The sequence below is a fragment of the Aotus nancymaae genome, unplaced genomic scaffold (assembly GCF_030222135.1).
Source record: "Aotus nancymaae isolate 86718 unplaced genomic scaffold, 86718_ANA_hifiasm-v0.15.2.pri h1tg000002l, whole genome shotgun sequence".
Taxonomy (NCBI): domain Eukaryota; kingdom Metazoa; phylum Chordata; class Mammalia; order Primates; family Aotidae; genus Aotus; species Aotus nancymaae.
In genome coordinates this window covers 21,593,751-21,617,094 of record NW_026988413.1, presented here as the reverse complement: position 1 = coordinate 21,617,094, position 23,344 = coordinate 21,593,751, and the positions used below count along the sequence as shown (strand labels likewise).

General features: G+C 41.3%; 1 protein-coding gene and 1 non-coding gene across 2 annotated transcripts; one reads left to right on the top strand and one right to left on the bottom strand.

The window, feature by feature from the left end:
- The first annotated feature begins 2,328 nt into the window (after positions 1-2,328).
- On the top strand, positions 2,329-20,042 carry STMP1 (short transmembrane mitochondrial protein 1). Its single transcript, XM_012465726.3, has 3 exons — positions 2,329-2,432; positions 17,989-18,042; positions 19,349-20,042. Exons 1-3 carry the CDS (start codon positions 2,418-2,420, stop codon positions 19,421-19,423), a joined length of 144 nt encoding a protein of 47 aa, XP_012321149.1. The 5' UTR covers positions 2,329-2,417; the 3' UTR covers positions 19,424-20,042.
- LOC135274309 (U6 spliceosomal RNA) lies at positions 5,463-5,566 on the bottom strand. Its single transcript, XR_010342158.1, has one exon. It is a non-coding gene; the product is annotated as a U6 spliceosomal RNA (small nuclear RNA).
- Positions 20,043-23,344: the final 3,302 nt, after the last annotated feature.

Sequence of the window (23,344 nt, the reverse complement as noted above, 5' to 3'; positions counted from 1 at the left end):
GGACACTCGTGGTATGAGATGTCAGCAGCGAAGTGGCAGCCACCAGGGAGTGGTCCTTTGGAGTTGGGCAGGGAGGGCAATATTGGGTAGTGTAGAGATTTTGTATTGAGGTACAATGATGATGTTCTGATATTTATTTCCTGCTACTGAAATTTGAATCTGAACTGTCCCTATTTCTTGATAATACCAATATTGCAAAATGACAGTCATAAAGTAATGATCAAATCTTCCTTTCTGTTTGTTTATGTCTAAGAAATAGAGCTAACTGATTTTGTATGTAAATACCAAGAGTGATTTACCTGGTGCTAAACCCGTATCCCAGTGTGGGCCTTTCCCTGCCCTACCTACTTCCCTTCCAGCGGCCCTGGTACCTGCTTCGGTTGTGTGATCCAGCCCTGGTTCTGGCTGTGGTCAGCAGATCCCAGTGAAGGGTTTTGTGTGTTTAGGCCTCATTTGTCTTTTTCCTGCTCCGTTCCTGGCATTTGCAAATTTCTAGTGTATATTCTGTAGTCGCTGTCTGGGTTTGATTCCATTCCATAGAAATAAAAAGTGTGTTTACATGCTGTTGCAAGAATTTGTCTTGCAAATTAAGGCTTTCTTGCTTTACTGTAAGACTATAGTCTTGGCCAGGTGTGGTGGCTCACAGCTGTAATCCCAGCACTTTGGGAGAACGAGGGGGGCGGATCACGAGGTCAAGAGATCGAGACCATCCTGGCCAACGTGGTGAAACCCCATCTTTACGAAAAATACAATTATCTGGGCATGGTGGCGTGTGCCTATAGTCCCTTCTCTGGAGGCTGAGGCAGGAGAATCACTGGAACCCAGGAGGCAGAGGTTGCAGTGAGTTGAGATTGTACCACTGCACTCCAGCCTCGCTACAGAGTAAGATTCTGTCAAAAAAAAAAAAAATGTAGTCTAATACTCTTATTTCTTTAAAAAAAAATAAAGATTTTGGATTAACTACGTTTCATATTGTTTTCTCATCATTTTGTCAAAAATCACCACTGACTGGATCAGAATTTGGGGCAGTGGAGAAGTGTGTGGGAGGAAGTGGCGGGCAGGCCTGCAGCTGCATTGTGCTGCTGAGCTGAAATGTTTGTGTGACAGCGGGGAGAGGCTAGCATTGTTACCTGGGGCATGGAGAGAGGGCGCCACGTGCAGCACGTAGGCTTCAGCGAAGCAAGCAAAGAGGATAAAACCAGGTGTTGGAAAGTTTGTTTTTAAAAGCTCTTATTAAATAAATGTAGGATTTAAATTTGTCATTTTTACTGAATGAATCAGTTTGGTGGGGTTGGAAAATCGAAAAAGTATATATTCTCTTCTTAGTCGTTACTACTGTAGTCTTGGTCAGTTGGTAATATAGAACTTATATGTCTGAACTGTAACAGCTGTTAATATACAACATAGCCTTTTCTAAATTATTTGTCTAGTGTTTTCCCAACTTATTTATTATTTTTTGAGATGAAGTCTCGCTCTGTCGCCCAGACTGGAGTGCAGCGGCACAATCTGAGATCACTGCAACCTCTGCCTCTTGGGTTCAAGCGATTCTCCTGCCTCAGCCTCCCAAGGGCCAACCTGATGAGGCCTGTCAAACGTAACTTTCACTTGTTTTTAGTCACCTGCTTTTCACAGAGCTAAACAATGTATATCTAAGCTCCCACTAGCTTCCTATGGATAACATCTCTTGACATCTAGGTTGCTTGATAAAGGTTTTCTAAGTTGTTTTTCAGGAAGTTGGGGTCAGCCTCTGTCCAGTTTAAACCAGCTGGCACCATCAGCCCCTCAACTGGGCCTGCATGAAAGCCTGATGGACGAGGTTTTTGGCCTTCTGACATTAGAGAGCCGCCATCCAAGCTTCTTAAACACCCAGCCTCTACCTTAGGTCCTCAACACTGGTTACACAGCACACCTGCGGAGCTTTGAGAGCTACAAGCTTCGTTTCCTCCCCGCAAAATCCCGCTAGGCATAGGTGGAGAATGTTGCAAAAGATCCCACGATTCAGCTGCGGATGAGACCCTCTGCCCACGCGGTCCTTCTAGTCCAGGGCGTCCTAAGCTGGGCGGTGTCTTACAATCGTCCGCGTGCTGGGAGTAATACAGATTCCTGGGCCCCAGCCCAGGTTTACAGAGGGCGATGCTCAAGGCTGCCCAGCCAGGCTCGGGACTTGCTCCTCGCCGTCCTGGCGCGCACTCGCTGCCCAGCGGGTTTAGGCCCTGAGGCCGAAGCGCTCCGACAGGGTACAACGGGGCGCTGCCACGCGGCGAGTCGTTTCCGGGCGCGGCTGGACCGGGGAAAGGGCGGGGCGTGACCCGGAAGTCGACGGGGGGTTCCGCCCCCGCGCATGGGGAGGCAGGCTCGGACGGGCCCGCGGAGCTGCAGCCGCCCTTCGCACTCTCTTCGCCCTCCCCGCCGACATCATGCTCCAGTTCCTGGTGAGTGGAGCTGCCGAAGAGCGGGGCACGCTACCTGGGGCGCGCCACCTGGGGCGCGCCTCGGACCCTTCTTCCCCCTCGAAGGCTTCCTACCCCGCTGACCCGGCCTGGCTCAGGGCCGGGCTTGGCGTGGATCCCGCGGTCCTTTCAGCCCCTGCGCGTGGTCGTCGTCGCCTCTTTGGGCGGCCGTTTTCTTCCTGCCTCCCCAGAAAATCCCTTTGCTAGTATTTTTCAGCAACCGTCCAAATCCCTAAAACTTCTAGGTGTCAGAGAGTGTGCGTTTCCAGAGCTACTTACTGTGTGCCGCGCCCCGCGCTCGTTGTGTAATCCTTGCATTAAAGCTTGTGTGGTCCTTGATGACTTTCCGTAGTCCGCCCCGCTTTCTTTCTGCGCTCCTGTTCCATTACATAGTCGCAGGCCCATCTCTGATGTAGAGCCCTGCTAGTTGGCATTTCTGAGGAGGTTGGAGGGCCAGAATTAAACCGTAAAGTAGCCACCTCACGAAGTCCGAGAGGCTAAGTCCTCATCAGACCTTTCAGACGTGGAGGAGTGAGTTGGACACTGGTATACAAGTAATTTTTCCCCAAATGAGTAAGCATGAGTAAGCAGATTATTTCTTCTGGCTCCTTATTTGAGTTAAAAACTAGTTTTCAGGCGAAACTCGGTATATTTCAAAGATTGCCTGAAGGTTCCGGGAGAACTCATCAGATTTTCAAGTGAAAGTTTTTTTGCCAAGCTTTTGTGCATTCAAAACTTGATGCTTTCAACCTCTAATTCTTATAAGACGCAGATATTCAAATGTTCAATAGCGATCTGGTGCTCTGGGAATGAGATGCTTTTCCAAATGCTGTATTATTATTATTATTATTATTATTTTTGATACGGAGCCTTGCTCTATTGCCCAGGCTGGGGTAATGAGGTGATCTCGCAGACTACAACCTCTGCGTCCTGGGTTCAAGCGATTCTCCTGCCTCAGCCTCTTGAGTAGCTGGGACTACAGGCTTGAACCACCACACCTGGCTAATTTTTGTATTTTTAGTAGAGACGGGGTTTCACTGTGTTGGCCAGGCTGGTGTCAAACTCCTAACCTCAAATGATCCACCTGCCTTGGCCTCCCAAAGTGCTGGGCTTTCAGGCGTGAGCCACCATGCCCAAATGCTGTATCTTTATCAAAGAGATTAAAACACAAAACACGCCCCTTCTGTCCTTTTGTGAAAGTTGGTAATGGATTGTTATCCAATTAGTCAAAAGAGTATCCTTAATCTGCCCAGCTAAGATAGGGCTGCTCCTTTGCCTCTAGGAGTTTTTCTAGTGTCCTAACTAGGTGTTGGTTTAGGAGTTCAGAATAGTGACAGTCATTTTCTTGTAGTAAACACTAGATTAAAAGCGGTATCACTTAGCTCCAGAGTGTAGGATGATGTAATTGAGCTGCCTACTATATCTGTTGCTCATTGATAAACTGAGAGGACATGATTCAGTTACAATTAACTTTCGAAGTGGTTTTGCAGAATGAGTTTATTTGGTTTTGCCACAAACTTTTACTGTGTGTTAATTTTTTTTTTTTTGGAGACAAGATTTCTCTTTCTCACCCAGGCTGGAGTGCAACAGCACAGTCATGGCTCACTGCAGCCTCTAACTCCTGGCCTCAAGCAATCTTCCCACCTTAGCCTCATAAGTAGCTAGGACAGGTGTCGTCTAGGCCTCCCAAAGCGTTGGGATTACGGGCATGCGCCATGTGCCTGGTCAGATTCTGATCTGAGAATTCAGAATTCTCAGCATTTATGGAGGGATGCTAAAGTCATCCATCACATTCCTAACTCAGAAGTAACTGGAACACTGATTTCTCCCACTCTCTGGTCTCCCACCTCATTGCTTTTTTTGAGAGAAGTGGTTAGCATTACTTTTCACATTGATTTCACCTCTGTCAAATGAGTCACTGAGTCTGAAGTTGAGTAGGTATTTCTCTTTGCGTTCAGTCATTTCATCTATAAAACAATGACCATCGTGTTCTAGTGTTTAAGAGGTTAGACTTCAGAGTCAGACTTCTTAGTTTGAACCCATCATTTTCAAGCTGTTACCACAGCGTGGGTGGGCTGTTGACATTTTCTGCACTTCCATTTCCACATCTGAAAATGCAGACCCACCTCATGGTTTTGTTGTGAGGATTAAAAATGAGTTAACACATTAAAGAGCTTAAAAACAGGGGCAGTCAACAAGGATTCAGATAGTGTTCAGTTTTTCTTTTGCAGGGTGTTCTTCAAACCCTGATTTAGTTTCTTCTCAGAAGTGGGGATTAGCTTCTCTCAGAAGGATAGGTGATAGGAAAGGTTTGGAAGTGATGAAACAGCCACAAGTGAAGTATGTGCAGTCATCTCACATTTTGGAACCCTCTCAGGTGTCTCTCCTACAGCTGGCATTTGTGGAGCAGTCTGGAAACCACTGCACTTGCTTGTGTTACTGATATCTTTCTTCCATTGTTCATATTCCTCCTCGGATTAAAATAGGCGCCCATTTTCCCTGTCTTGAAGAGACCTCGTTTCTGTGATTTCCCCCTTTTACTGCAGTTTTCCTTCTTTATTTAAAAATTTGTTTTAATAGTAGAGATAGAGTCTCTCTATATTGCCCAGGCTGGTCTTGAACTCCTGGGCTGAAGCAATTCTCCCACCTCAGCCTCCCAAAGTATTGGGAATATGGGCTTGAGCCACCCACCGCTCCTAGCATTATTATTTTTTTTTTGAGACGGAGTTTCACTCTTGTTGCCCAGGCTGGAGTGCAATGGCACTATCTCGGCTCACCACAACCTCCACCTCCCGGGTTCAAGTGATTCTCCTGCCTCAGCCTCCCAAGTAGCTGGGATTACAGGCATGTGCCATCACGCCTGGCTAATTTTGTATTTTTGGTAGAGGCAGGGTTTCTCCATGTTGGTCAGGCTGGTGTCGAACTCTTGACCTTAGGTGATCCACCTGCCACCGCCTCCCAAAGTGCTGGGATTACAGGCGTGAGCCACTGCACCCCACCAACTTTTTTTTTTTTTTAATGGAATGCTTCAGGGATTTTCGTGTCATCTTTTCGCAGGGGCCACGCTAATATCTGTATCATTCCAGTTTTAGTGTTTGTGTTGCCAAAGTGAGCACCCCCCTTTCTTTTACTGCAGTAAAAGACAACTCTTTGCAGATAGTTACTGACACTACCTGAGGAAAGCTACTACTTCCTTAATCGTAAGGTTAGTTAGAGTTATTTTAAGGATGCTTTCAGAGGGAAGCTAACATGATGACATTGCTGGGGGCTTTGTGCACACTGCCTGTGATGCTGTTACTGTAATCTGTTGCTTTTTATTTTTTTGAGACAGAATCTCACTCTGTCATCCAGGCCGGGAGTGCAGTTGCACCATCTTGCCTCACTGCAACTTCTGCCTCCCGGGTTCAAGCGATTCTCCTGCCTCAGGCTCCTGAGTAGCTGGGATTACAGGAGTGTGTCACCACACCTAGCTAATTTTTATATTTTTAGTAGAGACGGGGTTTCACCATGTTGGCCAGGCTGGTCTTGAACTCCTGACTTCAGGTGATCTGCCTGCCTCGGCTTCCCAAAGTGCTGGGATTATAGGTGTGAGCCACCATGCCCAGCCATCTGTTGCTTTCCTTACCTCTTGAAGCCCGAAGCACTCAGTGCTCTTAAATCACTTTGTCTTTAATCTCTCCTCCATGGCCTTTACGACTCCATATCTCAATACTCTGGGCCTCAAGTGCTTCTCCTGTCTTGGTCTCCCAAAGTGATGGAATTACAGGCGTGAGCCACTGCACCCAGCTTATAATTACTTTTACAAAGGAACTTAGAGGAAAGTGAGCTCTGGCTGCTCCAAGGGCTGAGGGGATCATATCTGGGTGTACCAGTTGGGAAGCTGCTCTATCTCATCTCTCCTGTTTTTACTGGCTGCTCCTCCCTGCTCTTGGTTTCCGTATATTGCTCAAGGCTCAGTCCTTGACCCTCTGCTCTTCTCTCCAAAGCCCCCTTAAGGAGTGTGTTCCTTGTCATGCCATCACCTTTTACTTCTTTGCAGACAGCTACCAACTCTACCTGAGTCCTTTTCTCTGAGTTCTAGTTTCATGGTATCAGCTTCCAGCTGAATATTTTTGTCTTATCCTGGACTCATCACCTCTTCCCCTCTTCCCCCATTCCCGACCTTACCTACCTTCTTTGTTCCCCTCCCCTAAGTCTCTCAAATTTGAGAGGTTGACATATATTTAATTTTTTTCTCTCCTTTACTTCCTGTATTATTTACCTGTCATGTGCCAGGCACATATTTTACCTACTATGTAATCTTGAACAAATTACTTAACTGCTCTGTGCCTCAGTTTCCCGAACATAAATTGGGCAATAATGGTACCTGTCTTACAACATTGGGAAGAACATGAGTTTACTCATGAAAAGAGAATGCACTTTGGTAGGCTGAGGTGGGCAGATCACTTGAGGCCAGGAGTTTGAGACCAGCCTGGCCAACAGGGTGAAACCCCGTCTCTACTAAAAATACAAAAATTAGCCTGGCTGGTAGCAGGTGCCTGTAATCCCAGCTCCTGGGGAGGCTGAGGCAGGAGAATCTCATGAACCTGGGAGACGGAGGTTGCAGTGAGTCAAGAGTGCGCTATTGCACTCCAGCCTGTATGACAGCCTGTATCTCAAAAAAACAAAAAAAAGGAGAGAGAATGCACATAATAAACACTCAGTAAATGTTAGCTATCGTTTTAAGCCATTCAGTCTTTACTGCCCACCTGATGAAGAGTTCTCTCTATATGTTCCCGCTGCCAGCTTTGTCAAGCACATCCTTTTCATTCCACTCTTGGACTGCCTACACTAGCTGGCTGGTGCAGAATTGTAGGTTTTGCGTTGGAAGGGTTATATTTTGGGTTCTGTAGTCCAGCTAACATGCCCGTGCTTCAGTCTCCACTTCTCAGGGGCATCCTGTTTATATTTGGTCACCTCATTACAACAGGCTCATTATTTCGTCTGTTAATCTCTTTCATTTTGGTCAGTGCCTCCTCACCTGGTTCTGCTTCTCAGCGTTAAAGAGCAATTCTCATCTAAATGAGAACCTTTTATGTATTTGCAGAGCATTCTGGCTTGGCACTTCTCTCACTCCCCCTCCTGTCTTGTCTTTAGGCTAAACTTTTCTACTTCTTCCACCCATTCTTCACGATTTCAAGTTCATGCTGGTTACACTTCTCTAAATATTCTAGCTTTTGAATCTTCTCTAAAACATGGCACCATATAGTCTGATAAGCCATAGAGAAGCAGGGCTGTTGCCTCGACTTGTTTCTCTTGCTGACCTTGGCTCTGTCCTCTCTTGTAGCTGCTAGAGTAACCATCCCATATTAATTACCTTATCCACATGCTCAGAAACTGCTGATGGCCTCTGCCTCCTGCCACATCAAATCGTAAATAACCAATTTTACTTTCAAGGTTTATTTTCAAGGTTTGGTAATCTAGTCCTTTCCCATTGCTCTTCAATATATGATCCTCTGTTTTAGATTGGCTTGGCTAATCTTACTGATCTGTAACCAACCTGTGAACCATCTTGTGTTAATACCTTCCCACATGGTTTTCTTTTTCTTCTTTCCCCTTTTCCTTTGAGAAAGAGTTTCACTCTTGTTGCCCAGGCTAGAGTGCAATGGCGCAATCTCGGCTCACTACAACCTCCGCCTCCCGGGTTCAAGCGATTCTCTTGCCTGGGCTTCCCAAGTAGCTAGGATTACAGGCGTGTGCCACCACACCCAGATAAGTTTGTTTTTTTTTGTTTGTTTATTTTTTGTTTTAGTAGAGATGGGGTTTCACCATGTTGGTCAGGCTGGTCTTGAACTCCTGACCTCAAGTGATCCACCCAACTCGGCCTCCCAAAGTGCTGAGATTACAGGCATGAGCCACCACCGCACCCGGCCGGTTTTCCCTTTGTCCTTTTTGCCTTCCTAATTACTCTTTGTGGTCCCACTCTCATCTTGTCCCCTGAGGCCCTCCTGATGACTTATGCTCCTGAAACCTTTACACTATTATATCTTTGTTTTGTTTTGTTTTTGAGACAGAGTCTCACTCTGTCACCCAGGCTGGAATTCTGTGGTGTAATCTTGGCTCACTGCAACCTCTGCCTCCCAGGTTCAAGCAATTCTCGTGCCTTAGCCTCCCAAGTAGCTGGGATTACAGACATGCGCCGCCATGCCCAGCTAATTTTTGTATTTTTAGTGGAGGCAGGGTTTCGCCATGTTGGCCAGGCTGGTTTCAAACTCCGGGCCTCATGTGATCCGCCCACCTCCACCTCCTAAAGTTCTGGGATTACAGGTGTGAACCGCCATGCTTGGCCTTACACTGTTACACTATTATGTTCTATTTCCTCATTTATTTAGTTCTCACATGTCTTTTCATTAGCTTCTGAATAATTATCTTGTACCTTGTTTGTTATGTTTATTTCTAGGTCTGTTTTCATTTTGTGGTGTTGTGAGTGGTGTTCTTTTTAATTTTCAAATAGTTGTTGCTGATGTATAGAAATGCTAATAATTTTGGTATATTGATTTTGTATCCAGCAAGCTTTTCTACCTCTTAGCTCTAGTTGTTTGTCTATAGATTAACTTGGAAGTGAACCAGTGAAGGTAACGACAGTTTTGTATCCCTTTCCAATTTTTATTACTCTTATTTGTCCTTTCTTCCTTTCGTTTTGTAAGCTAGGACTTCCAGCAGAAGTGACAAGAGTAGACATCTAGTTTTGTTTCTGCTTTTAATGGAAATTTCAAGTTTTATAGTATGATGTTTGTGATTTTTTTAACAGATCAGGAAAATTCCTTCTAATTTCCAGTTTTAAGAGTTTTCATTGTGATTGGCTATTGAATTTTTCTTTCTTTTTTTGGTGTTTTTTTTTTTTTTTTTGAGACAAGGTCTCACTCTCACCCAGGCTGGAGTTCAGTAGCGCAGTCATGGCTCACTGCAGCATTAACCTCCTGGACTCAAGCTATCCTTCCACCTCAGCCTCCTGAGTACAGGTGCACGCCACCAGGCCTGGCTAATTTTTAAAATATTTTGTAGGGGGTCTCACTAAGTTACATAGGCTGGTCTCAAACTCTAGGCTCAAGCGATCCTCCTGCTTTGGCCTCCCAAAGTGCTGGAATTACAGGCATGAGCCACCGTGTCTGGCCAGCTACTGAATTTTATCATGGTGTTTCTCCATCTGGTGATGATGTGATTTTTCTCCTTTAATATGTTAGTATAAATTTTGTTAGTAGATTTCTAATACAAAGTACTTAAACTCTGTGGTCCGTTTGAGAGCATCAACATGGTCATGTGCTGTGGTGTAGTCACTGTACCTTCATGTATTTTAGTCTTGGCTTTCTAGACTAGGTCATACATTCCATGGGAAGAAGCATTATACCCTGTACTTGCATACCAAGTACATGGGTTAGTTTTGGGGTCACTTAGTCAATACTTGGTGATTGATTTTATTTATTTAATTTTAGGTCTTCCTCTTTTGCCTCATTACTACTCTCAGTCATAAAATATTTGAATATTTGAATCAGTTACTCTGAGAACAGGCAAACCAGCTCCACCTGTGCACCTTTTCCAGAGTGTTTACTGGATGACTTTTCATGAATGTCCCTGTTTAATAGACTGGCTCAAAGTAGTAATGGCTTTTTTCCCCCTTTCTTTATTGTTCAAGGAATATTATTGAATATAAAACCTAGCTTACCTCTTAAAAATGTGCTTCTCTGTGGTCGTAGTAGAAGGGATGTAGGCTATATCTTCAGCATATTTTATTTTAATGTATAGTATGCGGGTTTTATTATTATTTGAAGCAGTTGTTAAACACATTTGATAATGTTTTCCACACTGAGTTTAAACACTAAGACACAAAAATGGTGAATTTTTTCCCCATCTCCTTGGAATGGAGAGAGCTTTTGACTGCTTCTCTATTTGAGTCTAAAATTAAGAAATAAAATGATCAATTTTTGTTTTTTTGTCAGTGTGTAGATTTTTCTCAGTTCAGACCATAAATCATTTTTGGATTGGCTGGGGTAATTTTATCCTTCTGAATGCTAGTTGTAGCTATATTTGCTAAATAAAATGAGATTAATTTTAGATTTCTTAAACCTTTGTCAGAAAATATAAAAAGGTTCAGATTCTATGTCATAATTTGGGTTTGACAAGTTGACAAATCCTCTGTTTTAGATTGGCTAAACATGGGTGTGTTGGTTTTGAAAATGTAATTTGATGAGTCATAGTTCAGATTTGTCAGATACTTTGGGTTATTGCCAGGAGCCATCCCCAGATAAAAATCATAGCTTTATTTGCTGATCTACATACACAACTTTTTGACTGGGGAAAGAGTTGAGCAAATGATAAGAGTCAGGGTTATTTTTTTGTTTGTTCATTTTCTGAGACAGGGTCTTGTCACCCAGGCAGGAGTGCAGTGGCACAAGGTAAAGCAGTCCTTCCACCTCAGCCTCCTGAGTAGCTCATCCAACAGGCACACACCATTACACCTGGGTAATTTTTGTATTTTTTGTAGAGACAGGGTTTCACCATGTTGCTCAGGCTGGTCTTGAACTTCTGGGCTCAATGGATCTGCCCACCTCAGCTTCCCAAAGTGCTGGGATTGCAGGCGTGAGCCACCATGCCTGGCGGAGAAGAATCAGTTTGCTTTGCGGTTGGCTCTCTTTCTTTTTAAGAGTTAGTGCTTTTTTATGTTGATAAATAAAACATGCCTAACCTGTTCATATGTGTCCATACATAAAAAAGTTGACAGCTGTCATATAGAGCCAACCGCTTATTTGAGTAGTCTTCACTTTCACATTTGACATTTCTATTCTTTTTAAACATTTATCCAATCTGGAAGCCTTGAAGTTGTCTTTGATTTCCTGTTTCATCCTATATAGCTGATATTATTTTAGCAAGACCTAATGATCTTTTTATAGCCTTGAGATATAATTCATAAAATAGAAATCACCCATTTAAAGTGTATAATTCAATGATTTTTAACATGTTTGCAGAATTGGGCAACTATCATTACTATCTAATTTTATATCTAATGTTTCATTGTCTCAAAAAGAAACCCCATACCCACTAGCATTCACTTCCCATTTTCCTCTTCCCCAACCCTGGACAACCACCAATTTATTTTGTGTCTTTATAGATTTGTCTATTCTGGATGTTTCCTTTAAATGGAATCATATATGTGGTCTTTTCTAACTACCTTTTATAACATTTCAAGGTTCATGTTGTAGCATGAATCAGTACTTCATTTTATGACTGAATAAATATTACATTGTATGGATATAACACATTTTGTTAATTATTTCACCAGTTGATGGGCATTCAAGATGTTTCTACTTTTGGCCATGATGAGTAATCTGGCTAGGAATATTTGTGTACAGGTTTTTGTGTGGGTATGTATTTTTTTTTCCTTTTTTTTTTGTTTTAAGGATGGAGTTTCACCATGATGACCAGGCTGGTCTTGAACTCCTGACCTCAGGTGATCCACCCACCTCGGCCTCCCAAACTGCTAGGATTACAGGCGTGAGCCACTGCGCCCGGCCCATGGATATGTATTTCAGTTCTCTTGGGTATATACCCTAAAGTAGGATTGCTGCATCATATGGTAACTTTATGCTCAACATTTTGAGGAACTGTTGAACTCTTCCAGAGTGGCTGCACCATTTTACATTTTCACCAGTAATGTTTAACGGTTTCAATTTCTCCATATCCTCGCCAACATTTGTTGTTGCTGTTATTGTTTTTGTTTAAGCAATTCTAGTGGGTGTGACATAGTTCCTCATTGTGGTTTCGATTTGCATTTCCTCAGTGACTCATGATGTTGAGCATCTTTTCATGTGCTTGTTGACTATTTGTATCTTTGGAGAAATCCTTTCACATCATTTGCCAATTTTTATTTTATTTTATTTATTTCTTTTTGAGATGGAGTCTCGGTCTGTTGCCCAGGCTGGAGTGCAGTGGTCCAATGTTGGCTCACTGCAACCTCCACTTCCTGGGTTTAAGCAGGTGCCCACCACCATGACTGGATAATTTTTGTATTTTTAGTAGAGACAGGGTTTCACCAAGTTGGCCAGGTTGGTCTTGGACTCCTGTCTGCAGGTGATCCACCCACCTTAGCCTCCCAAAATGCTGGGATCGTAGGTGTGAACCACTGTGCCTGGCCAATTTTCCCATTTTTAAATTGAGTTAGTTATTTATTTTTTGTCATTCAGTTGTAAGAATTGTTTATATATTCTGGATACAGGTCTCTTATCAGATATATATTTGAAAATATTTTATCCAATTCTGTGTGTTATCTTTTCACTTTCTTGATGGTATTCTCTGAAACACAGACATTTTAAATTTTGACAAAGTCCAATTATTATTATTATTTTTTGGTTACTTGTACTTTTGGTGTCATATCTAAGAAAACTACTTGCCCAGGCCCACTCATGAAGGTTAACTTCTGTGATTTCTTTGAAGCGTTTTATAGCTTTAGCTCTTACATGTAGATCTTTAATCCATTTTGAGTTAATTTTTGTATATAGTGTGAGGTAGGGGTTCAGCTTTATTCTTTGCATGTGGATATCCCATTGTCCCAGCACCATTTCTTGAAAAGATTATTCCCAGCACCATTTCTTGAAAAAACTATTCTAACTATATGGAACATCTTGGCACTCTTGCACTTGTTGAAAATCACTTGACCATAAGCCTTTACGGTTTATTCCTGGACTCTCTACTCTATTCCATTGATCTTCATTGATCAGTAGAAACAATTCACTCATGTTTGCTTGCTCTCTCCTGTGCCACCACAGTAATTGACTCTTTTCTAATAGGTACCGGGTTTTCTTAAAAAAAAAAAAATTACATTTTTTTATTCCTACATCTTTTCATCATCTAATAGGTCCTTGCTTCCTTAGCCTTTTCTGAGTATAGCTATCAGGAGAATGCTTGTAAGGCAGTGCTTTCATCATGTTGCTGTGGGCAAAGAGTAGTCAGTGGCTCCCTACCATAATTGCATGTGAAGGAAACTCCCCTGCCTCTGTCACCCAGGCTGGAGCGCAGTGGCATGATCTCAGCTTACTGTAACGTCTACCTCCTGGGCTCAAGCAATCCTCCCACCTTAGCCTCCTGAGTAGCTGGGACTATAGGTGTATGCCACCACAAAGTGCTGGGATTACAAATGTAGCCATTGTGCCTGGCTGCCCTGCCTGCTTTTTGAAGCACATCAGCTAGCCCTGCCTGGCTCTCCATACTTAATTCTCTCCACTTTAACTCACATTCTCTTTTCCAGTCAGGCCTGTTTCTTTTATTCCAGTTATCACATCTTCATTCCCATCTTGTGCCTTGATTTTCCACATTCAGTTTTCTTTGCATTTTTTTTTTTTTTTTTGCCAGTTGTGTTAGTCCATTTTCACACTGCTGATAAAGACATACTCAAGACTGGGTAATTTATACAGGAAAAGGGGTTTAATAGACTTATAGTTCCACATGGATGAGGAGGCCTCACAATCATGGCAGAAGGCAAGGAGGAGCAAGTCACATCTTACATGGATGGTGGGAGGCAAAGAGAGAGAGAGCTTGTGCTGGGGAACTCCTCTTTATAAAACCATCAAATCTCATGAGACTTATTCACTATCACGAGAACAGCATGGGGAAGACCTGTCCCCCCGATTCAATTACATCCCACTGGGTCCCTCCCATAACATGTGGGAATTCAAGATGAGATTTGGGTGGGGACACAGCCAAACCATATCACCAATTTAAATGTGAACACTTAGCATTTTAGAGCCTTTAATATCAACCTGAGGTACATATCTTTCAAGTATGATTTCTTAAAAGAATCACTTCTGTATCATTCATTTTACCACTTAATGGATGGCCTAGTTCTGATTTTTGGAGCTTCTGTTAACATTGAAAATCCTGTGCGGGTCCTGCCTTCTGTTATGTAACTATTTTACCTACCATTTCTTCCTATTTATCATTTAAGTTCTCTAAGGGCAGAGATCATTTTAATCCTCTCGTGGGGCTAAATATGCAGCTGATTTTTAGTATATAAAGGTCTGCAGTCCCTTAATCAGAATCTTTGGGGGTCAGATGTATTTGGGAAATTAGATTTCTTTCAGATTTTAGAAAAGCAATAAGCTGCATCCTGTACCTTGGTACTTAACACCCCCAGCAACATCTGGAATAGCACTTTGTAATCAAATGTATTAAATTTTTTGCTGTGAGACATATTTTCCAGTGGGGGTCTAAGGCAGGATCTTGTATTTAAAGATTTCTATTTCTATAGCAAAAAATGATTATTCACACTAAAGTGTGATGAAGGCTATAAATAGTCTCCTGTTAGTTCAGGTCAGGTATGCTCTTGCTACCAAATGAGTTATGATGAAATGTAGTTTGGATTGAGTTGGGTTTCAGAATTGTGGATAATGGATTGTGAAGCTTCACTGATTCTTAGCATACTCTGTTTATAGAGCTGAAAATGTGATTCGTCTGTTGTATACTGCTCTGTGCCAGTCTAGAGTTCTCTTTTGGGGCTCTTAGCTGCAGCATCTTCTTCCCATCTATTTTTCCTGTACACTACTTTCCTCATGTCAGTCCTCTGTTCCCAAAGTTCCAGTGTTTTACTATTAACTGTCCCCAATGTGCCTGAGAAAAGAAGCTACTTTTTCATACCGTTAAAGTCCCAAAGTTATTGCAGAGAAGGTGTGATAGCAATGTACTTAGTGTTGATCTTAGGAAGAAAGCATTGTACTCCTTAAACCATAGTCTTCTCTGCAGGGAATACTAAGGGGTGACCATGTGATGAGGGGGAAGCAGGGCATTGTGATGGCATTCAGCTTACAGAGTTACTGATGAGGTTTCCAGGTCTTGGCCTGGAAGAAGTTAGGCATTCTTGGCCTGCAAAGAGGTTTCAGACTCATCCAAGACCTCCTATAATCAGACTCCAGTCTAACCCCTCAGACTGAGTCACTGTTCCTTAGATTTAGGTTTTATTTTTTTGTCTAAACTTGCCTATTGACCATTCCATGAACAACATACTCTATGCGTTTTTCTGGCTTCCTACATTTTTCCCAACATTTCTTTTAGTGATATTTTTCTTGTGTATTTAATCTTACAATACCCCATTGGTAGATTGGTAGTATTCTGAAACTGGAATTGGATATGACTTGTTTACAGACTCATGGTTTTTGTTTTGTGTTGTGTTTTAAAATAATCACGAGTTTTTCGTGCCCTGATGGCGGGCAAAGTTGCCAAAATGAAGCCATATTAGACATGCCACATTTATTTAGAGACATGTACGGTAAGAACTAGGGATCTTAGAATGTTGGAGCTGGGCATTACATTGTTAGTATAATGTTTTATAAATCAGGAAGCTCAAATCAGCAAACTTCCAGAGAGGTAAAGTGTCTTGCTTTAGACACACCACTTGATAGTGGTGGAACCAGAACTTGTTTATTTTTCTTGAAAGTTTTAAAATCCCATGTTTTTTCTTTTTGGTGTTAGAGCTAATACTTTCATTTGATTTTTTTCCCTCTTCTTTTAAGTAAATTTAATATTCCTTCTGGATTTGGAAAACCTCTTCCTACCTAGTTTCAACCCATAGGAGAAAAAAATTATTCTGCTTCGAAGTGCCACATTAGTAAAAATAGGATTTTGTAGGCCATATCTGATTAATCAAATGATCAGAATAGTCTATGAGTAGAGATTAGATAGCATCTTTTATTTTATTTTATTTTATTTTCCCCCGAGACGGAGTCTTGCTCTGTGACCCAGGCTGGAGTGCAGTGGTGCGATCTTGGCTTACTGCAACCTCTGCCTCCTAGGTTCAAGCAATTCTCCTGCCTCAACCTCCCAAGTAGCTGGGATTACAGGTGCTCCCCCCGACCATACCTGGCTAATTTTTGTATTTTTAGTAGTGACAGGGTTTAGCCAGGCTGGTCTCGAACTCCTGACCTTGTGATCCACCCACCTTGGCCTCCCAAAGTGCTAGGATTATAAGTGTAAGCCACCATGTCCAGCTGTTTTGTGTTTTTTATTGCTAACAACAAATCAATTTAAATTATGCTATTAGTGTTTCAAGCTTAGTAAGTTTAAAGCATACTAAGGACCCAGCTGCATTCTGTTCCCCTATGTGCGTATCCAACTTGGAGATAAGGTTCAACCATGCCATGTGTGGTTGATGGTGTTAAGTGCCACACTTTATTTTTCTTTTAAACCTCTCTGTTGCATATTGATTGAATAAAAGCAACGCTGATTAAAGAAAATGATGAAAAAAATAGATGCTAGTTTGAATTTATAAAATGAGAAATTAAGCTCCAGATGGAGGCTCTTAATTACCAGGGGAAAGCAGGGAATTACCATCATTAAAACTCAAAGCTGAGGAGCCTTGGCCTTTTTGGGTATATCTAAATTTTCATGAACCAATTTTTGTTTGGGAAAACAGTCACCAATTGGGATACATATTTAAAGTTTTCTAAAATTTGTGCCTCTCCCTTGTCACTGAGGTAGGGCTGTGTTTCCCACCGACCTTAAATGTCTTGCCTGTTGGACTGTACCTGTGGCAGAGTACTAAGCCATATGTGCTGTCAGTGGTGTGTCAGCATTTTCTCTTCATCTCTGTCATCGCATATTTTAGTTTTTGAGTGTGAAGCTAATGTAGATTGTCCTGTGCTCATTGTTGCGAATGACCTTGGATAAGTCCCTTTCCATCCTGGGCAAGTTCCTCTTTTGAACTATGAAGAGCTTGTAAACTGTGAGAGTCCCTTCATTTTCTAAGATCCTGTGATTTGACTGAATATTTATTTATTTATTTATTTAGAGACGGAGTCTCACTCTGTCTCCCAGGCTGGAGTTCAGTGGCACGATCTCAGCTCACTGCAACCTCTGCCTCCTGGTTTCAAGCGATTCTCCTGCCTCAGCCTCCTGAGTAGCTGGGATTACAGGTGTGAGCCACCATGTCCAGCTAATTTTTTTTTCACCATGTTGGCCAGGCTGATCTCAAACTCCTGACCTCAACTGATCCACCACTTTGGCCTCCCAAAGTGCTGGATAGGCATGAGCCTCCGTGCGTGGCCTTGACTGAATACTTTAAAAACCAAATAATTTTTATTTGATGTAAAAAGAAATAACAATATCCATAACCAAAAAAAGACAAAAGAAGTGCAGCATTCAACAAGAAAAATCTGAACTTCGGCTTGAGTTTCCAGAACTTGTAGTCAAGTATTTATATGGGTTGTGCGGGGATAAGAGAACTCAGGGTAAATTTATACAGTGTTACCTTTTATTCTTTTTGTTGTTTTATTTTCCTTCTTATGTTTGATTGGTGTCACCATTTATTTTTTTGTATGCTCTTTAGCCACTTGAGAGGGCATCTCTGTGTTTATAGAAGAAAAATGTGAATCTCATGTTGTACACAGCCCTAGACTGGACACCAAGGTCTTCTAACTGTCCTAAGCTTTTTAGGAAGATATTGTCTATGTGTTTTAGTTTGGATCAGACTGGCACAGGACTCGATATGCACTGTAACTCTTCCTGTTCTATTTTTCAGCTTGGATTTACACTGGGCAACGTGGTTGGAATGTATCTGGCTCAGAACTATGACGTAAGTGGCCATGTCTTATGACCTCCTTGATTCCATGTAACTGTTTTAGAGTGACTTTTCTTTGTTTGAGGTAAGGTGTGCCTTCTAGCATAAATGAAGTCCATAGGGCTGAGGAAAAATTCCTGAATGTTGTAGAGTGGTTTGCCATTGTTTGAAAAAGTAATCCAACTCATGAACCATCTGTCTTCCATATCACCACAAGAGGGCAAAATCCCTTCAGTGTAGCTGGCCTCATGATGATCCTCAGCTGTGGCTTAGTAGCCCAGAGTAATATTAAGTAGGGCTCTTAAAATTTTTTGGGAAATCATGTGATAAGTGAGAATTTAAAGATTAATTGGATAATCTTTTCAGCCCCACTACCCAGTAGTAGAGATGACTTAGAATTTTCGAGATCCATATGGGTAGGGGGACTGAAAAATGTAGATCTGTATTCCATCTCAAAAATTCTAAGTGTAGCACATTTGAGGACAGAGTTTTGTGAAGTTGTGTTAACCTTACTTTATAGAGGGTGATGTTGAAAACCAGGTAGTGCAGCCTATGAATGGGGATCCTGGACAGGTGTTTGAAAAAGACAAGCAAGGGAAACGTGATATTAACTTGATTTATTTTGTAGTAAAGCTTTTAGTATGACAAAGGGAATTCCTTTTGTCAGCCTTCTTTTGAGTCATCTGGTTTTCTAGCCAGGGGCTTTATTATGTCACATTTATTGTTTATATGTACAACCTTTACTTGGCACCAGATCGAGCAGTTAAGTGGGTATACAAAAATAGAAGTGGCTTTCAGAGAAGAAGCATACTTATCTGACAACTTCTGATATCTCTCATATGCAATTATGAGGCTAAGAGATACCACTATTGGCCAGGTGCAGTGGCTCATGCCTGTAATCCTAGCACTTTGGGAGGCTGAGGGGGGCGGATTGCTTGAGCTCAGGAGTTTGAGACCAGCCTGGGCAACGTGGCAAAAGCCCATCTTTACACAAAATACAAAAATTAGCCAGGCGTTGTGGCATGTCTGTGGTCCCAGCTGCTTTTGGGACTGAGGCAGGAAGGATTGCTTGAACTCTGGAGGTCAAGGCTGCAGTGAGCTGTGTTTGCACCATTGCACTCCAGCCTGAATGACAGCATGAGACCCTGTCTGAAAAAAAAAAAAAAAAAAAAAAACGCAAAAAGAAATGACCACTATTTAGCAGATCACTTTCAGAGGAAGATAAAAGCTTGTAAAATCATTTATCTTCGGAGGAAGAGAAGTAAAAGAATATTGATTAGGTAGATGCAAAATTGTAATAATCTTTTTTTTTTTTTTAAAGATACCAAACCTGGCTAAAAAACTTGAAGAAATTAAAAAGGACTTGGATGCCAAGAAGAAACCCCCTAGTTCATGAGGCTGCCTCCAGCACTGCCTTCGGGATACACTGATGCTACTGCTCTCGAAGGCCTCCTTTACCATCTGAACCAAAAGCCTTTGTTTTCATCTTCAGCCTCAGCACTCCTCTTCTTTGCTAGACCCTGTGTTTTTTGCTTTAGAGCAAGCAAAATGGGGCCCCAGTTTGAGAACTACCCTACATTTCCAACATACTCACCTCTTCCCGTATTCCCTTTCCACCTGCACGGGAGGTCGTAAGACTGGAATTATGGTGCTAGATTAGTAAACATGACTTTTAATGAGTAGTGTCTTCTTTATTGTTTGCGATTTTTACTACCTTTTGTCAAGAGAAAAACTGATGAGTTTTGTGTAGCTGGTCAGATACAAATAATAGTGACTTCACAGTTTAGCAGTTATAATGGGTGTTTGTTAAACATTTGATACTAAATTATATTGCTGCAAAGTAATTAAAATTAATATCTTAGAGCTAGTTTCTGGTGAATTATTCATTTATTTTGTACTGTTAGTCAGCTCCATAGTTGCTAATTTAACCAATAAATCAATTTCCTATTCATTAACTAAGAAACAATTCTGAGAATCCTGTCAGAAATTGGGGAATAAAAAAATATGCAAAATGATGGTCTTTGTCCCAGTAGAGTTCAGTCTATTTAGTGTGCATGTTTTTCCTTAATGATGTATTTGATCTGACTTTTTTCCTTCTCAAAAGGATCATACTTGGGATTACAGGTATATTTGATATTACATGATGGATAAGTGAAAAGTTATTAAAGGAGATTTTATACCTTTTCACATTAAAAAAGTTATTTATATTATTACTTTGTAGTGATTCTCTTAAGAAAAAATGTAGCCCAAATGTATAGTAAAATCAGCGGCTCAAGAATTTCTGCTTCTCATTGTAATTGATGTTTTGTTTTTTCCTGCAATCAGAAATTCCCTGTATTTGTCAAATGTATAATCAGCTCTTATATTTTTAAATTAAAAGAAATTTAAATAATCAATTTTTCCCATGGGACAAGATACAAAAGTAATTTCATATAAAGGGCCTCTCCCACCCCTGTTCTCTGGCTCCTGGCTCCTGGCTCCTCTTTGGCAAGTTACTGTTACCACTTTGCCTTATTGAGAAAGAGTCTGTGCCTAAACAAACACGTGTAACACAAATGGTAACTATATATAGAGGTCTGCTCCTTGCCTTTTTTTTTTTTAATGGAGTTCATTCTGTATCAGCATGTAAGTAGCAAGGAACCTTATTCTTTTTTTGGCTGCGTACGATTCTTTTGAATAGATAGAACATAATTGATTTAATCTGCTACTGGTGAATGTTTAGGTGGTTCTTTTGCTATTACAGTGATAACCTCAATCCTAATGTTATTAAACATACCGACTCTGGGTATAGCTATAAGATAAAGTCCTGAAAGTATAATTTACACCAAATATAGATAAATACCCATTTCACTAGGTGTTTTTTTTTCAGAGGGCTTGTTGAGCAGCTTCACTAATAATGCCATTTTTGAAGACATGGCAGGTTCAGCATCAATAAACTGGAAGAATTATTTAAAGCATCTTTTTTACAGACAGTGATGACACCGATTCTGTATGTGTTAAGGTGATTCTACTTCTCTGAAAACTTGAATCTCTCCTACATGGAAGTAAGTTTTATTCCTGTCAAGATTGTCCTTATATGTGAGACAGATTAGGATTAAATTATTGTTTGACTTTTCCCTAGCAGTGTGATCACAGGCAAGTAGCTATTCTTTTTTTTTTTTTTTAAACTTTTTTTGGATAGAGTCTCACTCTGTTGCCCAGGCTGGAGGGCAGTGGCACAGTCTCAGTTCACTGCAACCACTGCCTCCTGGGTTCAAGTGATTCTTGTGCCACAGCCTCCCAAGTAGCTGGGATTACAGGTGTTCACCACCACGCCTGGCTAATTTTTGTATTTTTAGTAGAGCTGAGGTTTCACTATACTGACCAAGCTGGTCTTGAACTCCTGGCCTCTAGTGATCTACCTACTTCAGCCTCCCAAAGTGCTGGGATTATAGGCATGAGCCACTGTGCCTGGCTTTTTAAAACTTTTATTTTAGGTTCATTTAATAAGTAAATTGCGTGTCACAGGGGTTTGTAGCTTATTCTTTCAGAAACATTTGCAGTATTTGTAGATGTGGACGTAAATACCCACCTCATGGGGTTTTCATGAGAAATAATTGAGGTAATGTATGTAATGTTGCACAGTGCTTTGCAGGCTAATAAATAGTAGCTATTAGTACAAACTTACTGCTTTTTGGCTAGTTCTGGAGTCACTTTTGAATCAGCTTATGAACCACACAAAACATTTGTCATTAATCTGTGATCACTGTTTTTGATACTGATGAAAATTTACAGTATCCACCTGGATCATACCATCTGGCTCACAAGATTTGATCTTGAATTGTTAGCAGAATGAACTAGAGCCTCAAAGGATGAAGATTACCTTGTGGATATTAAAAATGCTAGAAGCTTAGAAAGCTGTTTCCAAAGAGGGATTCCTTGTTACTAACCATGATAGCATTACTATGGCGTGTGTGGTCTCCCAGAGTGACTGCTTTGGGGTTGGAGGTCACTTAGCTGTTAGAAGGTTAGGTCCCTTTACAGTATATCTTGTAAACAAGGCTCATTTGTACTTAGAGCTTCCCTTAGGGGTAACACTTAACCTTGCGGAGGGGATCATTTCTACCAGTGGGAGCCATCTAGCAGATCAGTTAAGTTCAGCTTCACCATGTAAACGGCTACACACAGGCTGACTTTGCATTCACCATTCAGATACCCTCTCCTAGTTCTATGTTCTTGGCAGCAGCGAAAAGGACCTCAAGCTCTCAGGCAAGATAATCTTCCCTGAGATATATCTTGGACGAACCCAGAACCATCATAGATTTGAGGGTGTAGTTGAAAATCCCTACTGTGAATGGGGTTTGTGGTATTGAAAGTTACCCCTTCCCTGGGATTTTTGTAGGAACCCTTGCCACACAGATCAATGGAGTGGTGGGAAGAAGCACCACAAGACATGCCTTTTTTTTTCTTTGAAAAATGTTTGAAAGTTTCTACTAATATGGTTAGGAAAACTTCCGCGACATTTGACCATAAAATGAGAGTTGCTCAAAATACTAGTGCGGATTACTCTGACATGTGAAATACAAGACTTCAGGATTGATGCTGAAGACTTCAGGAAACTTAATAAATACATTGAACTTGAAAAATGTATCCCTAAACCGTAATCCTCCCAAACAAAACAAAAACAAAGCGAGAGAAAAAACCTTTTTAAAAATTGTGAAAAAGGCTGAATTTTATAAATTGAAGTTACCAAAATTACATCTTTAGATCTTTCTTCTGTTTTGGTATTTTATGTTATTAAGCAGTTACTTGATTCTGATTTACAGGAGTAATTTTATTATTTCTCTTTTTCTACTCATTTATTCAATGAGTTTGTGTGACTGTAGAGAAAAGTAGGCTGTGTGGTTTTTCTGGTTGTCTATACATGTTGGCTCATAGAGCATATGTACACATGTGTAATGTTTTCATTTCCACTAAGCTCTTTGCTCCCTAGATACTATGCTAGTGTTTGTTTTTCTGCTGAGGTCTCCCACGTTTTTACTGCCTTTTCTGAGTTATTCCTCCTGAAGGAACATTATATACTGTACTGGAGCAAATGAGGCTTTTCTTAAACTTTTGGTCTTGGGTTTTGCATGTAGCATTTCCATTCCTTGCAGATGAATGAGTTCTTTTTTTCTCTATTGACTATGAGGGCCTTGCCTTGCCGAAAGGAATAGGGTGGTGAAGGAAAAATATTTAGAGATCTTGCCTGGTCTTAATAGGTAGTTTGTGACACTTAGATTTTCAAGTGTTCAGTTTATACCTTTCCCAAATCTGGTTGCAGTATATTCAGTCAAGT

What these genes read in the sequence shown, in the direction of transcription:
- STMP1 (XM_012465726.3), top strand. An exon ending in ATCTGGCTCAGAACTATGAC is followed by an intron (nt 18,043 to 19,348) that starts GTAAGTGGCCAT and finishes TTTTTTTTAAAG; the next exon opens with ATACCAAACCTGGCTAAAAA.